Genomic DNA, 11825 nt, shown 5'->3' on the forward strand with positions numbered 1-11825 from the left:
GTTGGTGTGTGTTGGTGTGTGTTGGTGTGTGCAGCCCGTCTCACCGGCAGTTGGCTCTCCTGACCCCCTCTGGCCTCATGCAGCTCTTTTTCCAGCTGCTCCAGACGAGCTGCTCGCATCTGCAACACATAAATCGCATTGAAACCGCTTAAAAATGCTGTTTATACCAGAAACTTTCACTGTTGACACAATCTGTGTCATCTGCAGGGGCGTATCTAGATTATTATTCTCAAGGGGGCCTGGCAGGGGAGCAACTGGGGGGCACACCAAAATGACAATTTAATCTAAATGCACTGAAGTCTTAGATTACAATGAACAGTAGGACAAAACTTGAATAGTAAAACTATTTATTTTATTTTACATTTTATTTATTTATCATGTTAAAACTATGCAGTAGATTTGTTTAGGTTTAGGATACAAGCTCATTTTTCTAGTCACATGATTAGCCTGCTTAGCTTAGCATGGCCTTACCTTGCCTAACTGTTATGCTGACTCTATTCAACTTATCAACTTAAAGTGAAAATTAATGAACCATATAGAGTACTAATAGAAAACAACAGTTTAATTCTCCCTTTTCTTCTTCATAGGGAGTTTTTTGTGCAGCAGTCTAAAGCTGCTTTTTCTTATTATTATTAAACATCATAAACATCAACCTACCAATGGATGGAAATTAGTCACTTTGATCTCAAGCATTTGCATGTAAATGTCAATTAAAATATAATGTCTCATTTTTAAAAAATAAACATGAAGTAATGAACAAAGAACCAAACTATTGATGGTGGTTGTAAGAAAACAAAAGGAGTGTTTCTGTCGTCGACAGACACCCACAGACAGCAGTAATAAAATTCTTATTTCCATTTTATTACGCCTTTCTGTTATTCTGATTAGTGCGGCTGCCAGCAGCCTCACCTGAGTCCTGTGCACCATCTCGTTGCTTGCTAAGTAGCGCTCCGCCATCAGAGACCGATGCACTTTGTCCTCCAGATTCTGTCGGATTAGATCTAACTGAAGGGAAATCTGCAGCAGCACACAGAGGTCAGAGGTTAACTAAAGACGGTGAGGTAAAGGAAGCAGCGACCTCCACGTTATGTTTGGTTCTCACCTCATCGATGCGCGGCAGCTGTGCCAGCCTGTGACACGTATGTGAGAGCACCTCCAGGCGTTCCCGCTCCTCTCGGTCAATTTCTCCCAGCAAAAAGTTCCTACAGGGACCAAAATCCCACCGTTGGCCTCATTTTCATGTAATAATTCAATAAAACCTCTACACAGGAACTGAGACGATGCTTACAGTCTGTCATTATTAGCTATTAAAAATGTTATGCTTGCTCCTAATTGAGTTAACTAGTTAAAATGTACTGTATTTTTAAGTTACGTAGATTATGTACATGTGAATTTTTCAGTTAATCCCAGTTTGTCTCTTCAGTTTCATCTAGTAAAAGCTGAATTATGCAGACTTGCTACTTAGTGTATGAGCTGTTTTCCAACCATCAGCTTTTTAATTTTATAGTCAAACGCTCAGATTTTTTTATACTCCATATTATTTGATCTACCGAAGTGCTTTTACCCACTAGCTGCTATGCTAACAGCGTAGCTGCTATGCTAACAGCGTAACCAGACTGCATAAAACCATGTTATGTCTAAACTCCTCAGATGCTACAAAATTATGTAATTTACAACAAATTTATGCATTTTATCACTCAGAGGTAATAACTTTATATTTATTACCTCCCATCTTTAATTTCCATTTTTTAATTTTCCAGATTTCATTTGTTGCTAACATGTTGTGATGCTAAGTAGAAGCTTGAAGGACAGTTTTTACAGAGACTTCATAATTCATTTTATTTGTCGTTTTTATTGTTTTGTTTATTTATTTTTGGTTATTTAAAATGTCTTCCTGTTTCAGTGTTAAATGTTCTTATTTAACATTATTATTATACTTTTATATTACTTGAAAATGGTCTCAAAACAGGATTATTATTGTTTATCTGAATAACTTCTGAGACATTTTGTCGTTCAGAAACATTTATTATTACATGTTTCTGAGTTATTTCTATTTATTTCTAGAAATAACTATTTCTATTTAAGATTTTAGTGAAAAATAAAGAAGTGTGATATTTATTTGTTGATTTCCTGACCTCTCTTTGTACAGCTCCTCGAAGTGATGGTCGCTCAGCCGCCCGTCTCCTTCGCAGATCACCGCCGTCTGGGGCGGCGCTCCATCCAGGAAGTGATTAGGCAGCATGATGGCGGTCTCCCCGCCGGACACCATGCTTTGGCGAGGCGCCGCTCGGAGCGGGCTCCTGGCTCGGTTCACGGCAGCCATAGAGGAGGAGGAGGAGCAGCAGGAGGACGAAGGCAGAGCCAAGTGATCCTCTAGATCCAGGCTGCCACTCAAAGCCGGCCCGGCGCCGACGCCGCCCCTCATCCCCGCGCCGCCCAGGCCAGAAGCCAGAAGCCTCAGGTTGTGAGGTTGGTGTTTGAGTTCGTAGTAGTTGGTGAGATCCATGTAGAGCTCTAAAGAACGAGGAGAAGACTGAGGAACCGACCCTTTAAACTCCATTTGGAGAAATTACTTTTAGCATTAGCTAAAGGCAGAGGCTGGTGGAGTTCCCAAAACCTTTACTCAATAAGAGCAGCACTACTTCAACATATCTTTACTGAAGCAAAAGTTAAAAAAGTATTTGGTAAAAAGTCGACTCAAGTACTGAGTAACTGATCAAATTATCAATCATTTCATATTTAAAAAATTACATCATCAGATGGACCAAAACATAAAGTTACCTGGAAATTTTGGTATTTTAAAGACAAAATTGACAATAATTCATATAAGTTACAAAAAGTAACAAAATCAGGCAAAATAAAATGTTTCCAAATAAGTTTCTTTCAATAAAAAACTTATGAAACTTTAAACTGTGGGTGTGTGTCTGTCTGGTGAATTTTTGGTTAAACATGTTTGTTTTTCAGTCAGTGGGAAGAAAATCCAGAAATTTGACTCAAGTAAGAGAAGAAATACTTCATAATAAAATTACTCAAAGTACAGAGTAGTAAAAATACTCCTAAAAGTAATTTTTTTCAAATAAGTTACTCAAGTAAATGTAATTGAGTAAATGTAACTAAAACCCAACTGTATAACTGATAGGACTTACAGACACAAGCTAACAGGTCAGAACATTAAATCAAGATTTCTAAATCAATATCTCGTCTTTTCGGTGAGGAGGATGAAAACAAACAAAACCAATAGTTTGATCTCTCTAGATAATACTTTATACTCTTTTAATAAAACAAACTTAATCTCGGTTTTTGGTACATTTTGGTTGTTTGAATTTCAGTATTTTCCTCAAATATTGCTTCTGTTTAGTTACAACAGCTGCTTTTTATTCCCTTTAATTATTATAAACTCGGCTCAGTTGCTGCATTAGTTCCATTTATCTGATTATTTCTTTCCACTTATGTCAGACAGAAAACAGCGTTCTGCTTTTAATCTCTGCTCAGCCTAACTGGATTCAGGTTCAGATGATTTAATTGGACCGAGTCATAACGAGGCAGCCAATCAGATTAGCTGGACGAGTCAATCCCTTCTTGTGGAAATGAAGAGCGGTCCTGGTGGAGTTCTCACTGTTTGTGGTGAGTTTCATGAGGATAAATGCCGTTACCTTTGAGTTGGTGCAGCACGTCGGTTCTCCCGGATGAAGCCAGGTTTCCTGCTTCCTGCTCCAGTTTGCTCTGCAGCTGCTTCAGCATCTCCTGCATCCAAACAGAGAAAACTCAGAGTTAAAATATTTACTAATCTGGCTAAAAACACAAAGTCCTGGCATCAAGCATCCATAAAAACAGATTTTTATACATCAGATGGAATCAGTCCGCCTTCTTCCTGCTGCACATCCTGACTGATAAACTGAAGCTGCTGGATAATCCAGCTGCACACGTGGCGGCGCACATGCATTCTGGTGTGACTGGAGCTGCAGGATTAACGGCTGCTTTTATAGATTAATTTATCATTTCTTTAATTCAGTGTTTTTATTTAATTTGTAAAGAATATATGTGCAGGAAACAGGGTAATGAGAGAGGGGAAGACATGGCAAATGTTGCCAGGCCGGGAATCGAACCTGTGACCACCAGCACGAGGACCAAGGCCTCAATATGTGGGGCTTTGCCCCTGCGCCACCACAGCACCCCAACTTTCCTCATTTTAACCTTTTAAATTATTACCATAAAATTCCTACTTCGTTCCACTAACATCACAACTTTTTTCTCATATTATTACTTTTTATGACTTTTATGTTATTTTATTACAATCTTATTCTCTTATTATTTTGACTTAGTGCCATACAACTTTATTTACGCAATATTATTACTTTATTCTTTAAATATTATGATTTTATTTGTCGTATTATTACAACTTTCTTCTTGTATTATTCTGTCTTACTGTCATACGATGTTATTCTGACTTTATTCTTGTAATATTACGGCTTTATTCTCACATTATAATGATTTTTGTTGATGACTTTATTCTTATAAAATTCTGACTTCATTCTCATATTATTATGATGTTTTTCTCGTATTATTCCAATGTTTTTCTATTTTTTTCTCTCAGCTTGGCCTTAACGGTTGTCAGTTTGGACCCAGCAGAAATGAAGCGATCAGAAGACCCATGACCTCTGACCCCTGGCCCTAGACAGACTGCAGCTCCCTTGGTGCACAAAGGAGAAAAGCAGGAGGTCCTTCCTCCCAGCAGCTGTCAGACTTTAGAACAAAATCAATAAATGTTTGTGTCCCTGCTGGAGTTTTCACAAACATTTATTCTGTTTTTACTCATTTTTAAATAAAAGCTTTTCTCTCATCTGTTTTTCTGCACTACACTGGTGCACTGTAACTTTTATGTTTTCTGTGTGAATCGACGTATCAAGGATATTTCTATTCTATTCAGTTGTTTGTTTTTCAGTATTTGATCTGATAATCAGTCAGAATCAAGGGAAACCTGCCTGTCACTGGTTTAGATGATTTGACTGAATGATTGTCAGTGAGTCTCTGCGGTGCAGCAGCTGCTCGACTCACCTTCATGCCAAACGTCTCCGTCTCCAGTTTGCACAGGTGGTGCGAGTTGTCCTCCAGCTCCCTCCGCAGGTGGGAGTTCTCCTTGCGAAGAACCTCCACCTGCAGGGCCAGATGGTCGTAGGAAACCACAGCGTTGGCCATGTTCACCCACTGCAGCGCCCCCTGCAGGACAACAGGGTTTACACATGCAGAACAAAAGCTGTAGGCAAACAGCTGATCACTGGCCGTTTGCAAAGTTACACAGTAAACAACTAACAGTTTATTATTTAAAGTCATATTTTCATCATGTTATTCATACATTTGTAAAGCCAATAGTTCTTAACTAAATGTTTACTTCACAAGCTAAATATCTGGGTTACAAACTAAACATTTAATTTGTAACTTAAATATTTAGTTCAACTAAACAAATAAATGTATTTGTTCTTTTTTCTGTCTATGTGGATCATGAGTCTAAAGTTAGATCATGAACATTAGTTGAAATAAAGCAATCAATAATAAAGCAAACAAAATAGTTCCAGAGTACATAATTATTTTCCAAACTAAATATTTAGTTCAGATCTAAACATTTAGCTTGCTAACTAGTTTATTAGCTAAATAACTAGCTTGCTAGCAAGCTAACCAACGTGGCAGTTAGTTAGCTAAAATGTTAGTTAGCAAGCTAATTAACTAGCAAGCGATTTAGGTAGTTAGCAAGCTAAATATTTAGTTCTGAGCTAAATGATTCAGAACATGTAGCCCAGTTTGAAAGTAATTTGGAAAGTTAGTAAGCTAACCAACTAGTTAGCTCAATATTTAGCTAATATGCAAATGAGTTAGTTTGGAAAGTAAATGTTTACTTTGGAACTAAGTGTCTAGTATTTAGTTCAGAGTTAAATATTTAGTTTGCAAACTAAATATTTGTTTCACTGAGGATAATGAGTCTCTCTGTCCTGCAGGAAACAGGAAAAGTTTTGTCTCATTTAATGTCAGTTTGCTCAACGACCCGTTTTCAGCTGTAATTTTGTTGCATCTCCATTAAAAACAAAGAAAACGTCTGAAAATTCCCCTTATGAGTGAGAGACGTTACCATGTGGGTCGCCTACCACTGCAGAGCTCAGCTGGTGTGGGTGTGTGTGTCTTTTATGTCCTCCATCAAAGAACTCAGATATATTGATGTTCACCATTGCCATGGTAACAGGGCGGCATCCCTTGCCTCATTAATATGGCGATACATCAAGTCTTTGCCAGCGCCTTTCTCTCTCTCTCTCTCTTTCTCACACACACACACACACACACACACACGCACACACACACACACACACAGAGTTGCAGTCGCTGCAAAGTGTTAATGATTAAAGGACACTTTGATCTAATCAAAGGTTTGAATCTTATTTGATTCACAGCATAAAATGTGTTGATTCTGAGCTAAAATGGAAACAAAAATGTCTGAGTGGCAGCTATGAAAGAAAAAAATCTAATCGGCAAAAAGCTGAGGATAACCAGCTTTTCCTACAGGACTAACACTGATCCTGAGTCAGCACTTACACTTAAATGGAGAGAAAACCCAGAAAAATGTACAATAAATTTAATCTGAAAACAAAGGCATGAAAGGAGAGATGCTGCAATCTGCTGACAGGACAAAAAAGATTAACTGATGCTGCAGTTGTGAAAACAGTGAAGACTGCAGCACACCCACTCAGAAACACCAGGAATCTGAACATATTCATGCCCAGTACACCCCCGTAACCTCCCAGTATCACCCCAGTAACCTCCCAGTATCACCCCAGTAACCTCCCAGTATCACCCCAGTAACCTCCCAGTAAGGATGCAGGTCTAAGAGAAAAGCAAGCAGCAGCAGACAGAATGAAGTCAAACGACGGCCTTAAACCCACTGATGTGGCGCCATTTTCCTACTACTCCTCTTGATCTTCTTCTTTGGATGCAGTTGCCATGGTAACCAAGCATTCTCATGGGAGGACACACAGGAGAGATGGAGGATGGGAGGATGAGGAGGCGGGGCGGCAGGAGGGAGAGCCACACTCTTTGTTTACAGACGCATGAAGACTTTAAATAAAGAATGAAAAACCTCAAGTAAATAAAAATGAAATTAATATTAAAAGTTATTATTTATACAATGGAAAATAGGAGTAAAATAAAAGATATAAACCTAGAAAATGATTAATTTTTTGCTATTTAAAAATATGTTTAATATCCTGCAATAATGCAAGATATTGTTAGATAATTCAGATAAATACAGTATAAAAAACATGTATGTAAAATTATCTTTCCTGATGTTGATACAATATATATTGTTGTGTATTTTGATATATAAATTTAATAGTATAAAGTGTAAACTCCTCACTTCCTTTGAACTAGTAGCAAAAATGACTCTGTTGTATTTATGAATGTATGTACATGAATTGTTTTTTTATTGATTTGCTTTATTGATTGGTTTAAGTAAAGAAAGAAAGCAGTGTGATCTCTGAGTCTGGGCTAGCTGCTAGCAGACTGCGCCACACTGCAGCTTGCACCACTCTGGCGCTCCAGGCAGTCATGTGATTCCTCTGACCTTCTGAGTCACAAACCGTATTTAACGGCGCCGTTCCTCTGCAAGTTTTTAACGTTATGCATCATGGCTTTACAGCAGCAATGCAGCCAGGTAATAAATCTCATTTAAAATATAACCTGACAGTAGCTGCAGCTTCAGCTCGACTTTTTACAGATGATCCATCTCTACATTTAGTATCTTACTTAGCTCTACAGAATGTAATCTATCCTCCAAACAATTTTTAAGCATGTGGGTCTGTCAGTTTTGACCATATTTCTGAGATGTCAAGCTCAGAAAGATGAGCTTTCTTGCTTATTAGTGCAGCATCTCACAGCCTCATATCTGGACAATATTAGTTATGATATCTGTAGCAGCTAACCCATGCTTCCTCCTGTGTTTCCTTAACCTGGTCATTGCCTTCCTGTGCAAATCCGCTCAAATAAAATTTTTATTAGTTCGAAACTAAATATTTAATTTACAAACTAGTTAGTTCCCAACTAAATTTAGTTTGAGTAAATATGTAGTTTTGAAGTATTTATTATCTAAACAAAATATTTAAGTAAATATTTAGCTTGCTAACTAAATATTTAGCATCTTTAGGTCCAGCGCTAAATATTTAGCAAATATGCAAATTAGCTATTTTTGAAAAGAAACGTCTACTAAATATTTAGTTAGCAAGCCAAATATTTGATTTATTTGGTAACTAAATATCTAGGTTTCTAACTAAATATTTAATTTGCAAGCTAAATACGTAGTTAACAAAATATTTATTGCTAATTAAATATTTTGTTTGGAACTGTAATATTTATAAATATATGAATAAACTGGTGAAAATATGACTTAGAAAAATGAACAGCCTTTTTTTCTATGGCAGGTTAAAGACAAAATATTGCTATTAATTTCTTACTGTGTAACTTTACAAACGGCTCTTATTGGGCTTCTAGTCGGTTACCCTGATAGTGAACAGACGTTATGTTTATATTTATTATGCTATTTAGCTGTAAAGGATGAAATATGTCCTCCAAATAAATTTTAACTAATGTGTGGACGTGAGTTTTTACCAGACTTCCGAGACGTGAAGCTGGATGTCATTGCTTGTTAGCATAGCGTGTTTCTCTCATAGCCTCATATCCATAAACATGCTCATATACGCCGTATTCCCGGGAGGGTTACTGTGGAAACGATTATGGGTTTACTTCCGGTCCCCACCGGAAGTAGCTTTATTTCACTGGCTAATGTATAGCTTTTTTTTTTTTTTTTTTAATCTATATTCATAGACATTACATTATACGTTTCGGCTTGTCTTTGTATTAGCCTGGCCATTACAATCTCCTAGAACAAAATCAGTCCGAGATTTCTCTTGACTATTTGTATTTTTTCCGGCAGAATTTCTACTGGGCCAATCAGCGAACAGAAGGAGAAGTCGTGAACGATGACGTTGATTTTCTGCGCTGCTTTTAAAGTTGTAGTCAGCCTGTAGTTTTAGCAGGTAGTGAACGAAGCCGTTCAGTTCGTTTTGGCAACGCTTCCAGATAATGAATTAACACAAACAGCCGCCTCGTTCGGCTCGGCTCTTCTCTTTTCGCAGAGAAACATGTTTGATTACAGCGCAGGCAACTTCCGGTGTTGCACCATATTCTGTGACCACCGTAAACTGTGGCGCTGTCGCATTTTAACACAATGCTAAGCCAACAACGGAAGCTTTGAAGACGTGAGGGAGAGGAAGAAATCCAAAATAAAAATAAAGAAAAAGTCGAACAAAGAATAAAAAGTAACATCTGTCCTCAAATATTATGACTATTACAGAAATATAGACAATCACACAATATGATAGTGCCTATCATGAATTGTGACCACATTGTAAGTCATAGCAAATTACTTATTTAAACTGCCAACTATCTCCTTCCTCAAAATAATAAATAGCATCATAATGTTGTAGGTCAGACAGTAAAATGCGGCTGAATCATGAAGGGAACGGATGGAAATGGAAATTATATGGAAAGGATTGACTGCTGTGGCGGAGAGCGGTCATGCAGAAACATCACATTAAAAACTGTTCCTTGTTATCTAACCATTCGACACGACTGATAAGACCTTCAAGCTCCCAAACGGCCTGAGGGACGACGATTAAAGGTCAGAGGTGACACACTTTATATGACAGCTATGTAACATTTTTACAGTCCAGAGAGAAATGCTCATTTTCTGAAGCACAATGTGTGAAGGAATATTTGGAGTTCTCTCAGCTCCCTCCAGATTATTATTTTTTGTCTTTTAACCATATTGTAGTTCACATTATGTTATAGTCATAAACATTATAAAAATCAGCCCCAGTCAAACTGGTAAACTGGTACCTGTAACTTCAGGTACCAGTTTGACCTGTGACAGCGCTAAACCATCGACTTGAACTGATTATGTGGAGAAAAGTGAGACTTGCATAGCTGATCTGGTAATACTGCTATGGGAGGAACAAGCTAGTAAATGTCAGAGTATCAACACAGATCAGAACCAGAACAGAAATTACAACATCTACCTGAACGCTGCCAGAGTTTTGGTGTTTTGAACTGAAGGTTTTATCACAAACAGTTTTTACTTCAGTTTACTTCATGACAGAGTGCTTCCAAATCCCTCCATTGGGTGCCGGATTGATGGGTCTCCAAGCTACTGCACTTCTTCTCACTGGGTAATTCAACATAAGTTTCCACTTTATGAACTCAATAAAATAAAGATGAAGATCATTTTAAAAGAAAATCGCTCTTGGACGTGAATGAAACCGTTTTATTCCCATAAATTAAAGCCACTGTTAGAATATATCTTTACTAAAAATTAAAACCAGCTCAATAATTTCCATTTGCATGATTTATTGTTTTTCTCTTTCTACCAAAAACTGGATGATTAAAGTCTTCAGTCTGGTTCTTTGGTCTCAACTAGATCCTTTTTTGGAGGATAATTTAGTTTAAGAGACTTCATAGTTCATTTTATTTGTTGTTTTGATTATTTATGTTGGATATTTGAAATGTCTTCCAGTTTTATATCTTCATTATATTTTAAAGTTTATTGATTGTTAAGAATGAGTTCTTGCATTATTATTACCATTATATTTCTTGAAAATGGTCTCCAAACAATAGTTTTGTCATTTATCACAATAACTTCTGGGACATTTTATCATCCAGGGACGTTTGTGAGGGCGACACGCCGAGTTGGATCTTCATCGACGTTTTAGAGATTTCCAGACTAAATCTGACCAGAATCCACTAAAAGTCTGACTTAGGAGTCATTTAAGCATAAAAAGACCTTAAAGTTGGTGAAAAGAGATAAAAATAAACTTTTAGAATCAACATGTTTGCCTGTATTTTGATTTCATTTTGTCCTGTTAGGTTTCGGTGAATCACTTTGTGTCTCTGTTAGCCTGAAGCTTCTGCAGGATATTGATCTCTAACATCAACAGAAAATAGAAATGAATCGTAGCAATAAGACCCTGAGCAGAAATGTTTATAGCTGATGCTCAGTCTGATGTTTCAGGATGTTATTTTGTCTCTTTGTAGCTTTGGGCCCTCCAGACGCACCGAGTCCGACCGGCTCTGCTCCCTGCAGACACGCCCGGCCCGTTTCTCCCTGCATGCAGTCGATCAGCTCTGCTCTGACTTAACATTTATTTATTTCCTGATATTTGTGGAGAAAACAGAAGCAGCTGTCTATTGCCACGCCCTCCACCTCCATCTGCGGCTCGTTTGCATCAAACCTTCTGCAGATCTGGTCAGATTCGGGTGTTTTTTCGATTCAAACTGCAGATTAAAACCAAGGGATTCCTGAACAAAACATTTACATTTCTTCCTATTGAATTCCAGCTTTTATCAAAGAGTAAATGAGAATAAAGTAAAGTAGTAGACCGTCAGTAAAATAATTAAAATCCACATCTTTTGGTGAAAAATACAGTGATGATTATTTGAGTAATCGATTTTTTTTCACGATTAATCAGATAAAAAAGATTCTGCATTCTGCTGAATTTTCATTAAATAATCCTTCTAACATTAACATGAAAATCTCATAACTTTTTTTCCGTTTGATTGGCTGATTTGTTGATTATTTCTTGGGTTAACTGATTAATAGAAAATATGTTTATTTTTACAGAATTTGAACTGGGTGAAGCTAAAATTTAGGAGTTCTGGGAAGAACATATTTACAGGAAAAACAATGTTTTTATTTGTTTTAAATGAAAAATGTTTTTATTTTTGTACAGTTTTGT

The 11825-nt window shown here is 37.2% G+C and overlaps 1 protein-coding gene across 2 annotated transcripts in view; it reads right to left on the minus strand.

Moving 5' to 3' along the window:
* The window catches only part of apc2 (APC regulator of WNT signaling pathway 2), a 35458-nt gene that overhangs the window by 19199 nt on the left and 4434 nt on the right, over positions 1 to 11825 (minus strand). For both annotated transcript variants that reach the window (XM_007574800.2, XM_016662171.1), the window contains exons 2-7: positions 5056 to 5217; positions 3654 to 3744; positions 2136 to 2514; positions 1103 to 1202; positions 910 to 1017; positions 45 to 119 (exon numbers count right to left, since the gene is read on the minus strand). In XM_007574800.2, the coding sequence (XP_007574862.2) occupies positions 45 to 119; positions 910 to 1017; positions 1103 to 1202; positions 2136 to 2514; positions 3654 to 3744; positions 5056 to 5196 (894 nt within the window). In that variant the 5' untranslated portion in view covers positions 5197 to 5217. The remainder of the gene's footprint in view (positions 1 to 44; positions 120 to 909; positions 1018 to 1102; positions 1203 to 2135; positions 2515 to 3653; positions 3745 to 5055; positions 5218 to 11825) is intronic.

The sequence above is a fragment of the Poecilia formosa genome, unplaced genomic scaffold (assembly GCF_000485575.1).
Source record: "Poecilia formosa unplaced genomic scaffold, Poecilia_formosa-5.1.2 Scaffold361, whole genome shotgun sequence".
In the NCBI taxonomy this organism is placed as follows: domain Eukaryota; kingdom Metazoa; phylum Chordata; class Actinopteri; order Cyprinodontiformes; family Poeciliidae; genus Poecilia; species Poecilia formosa.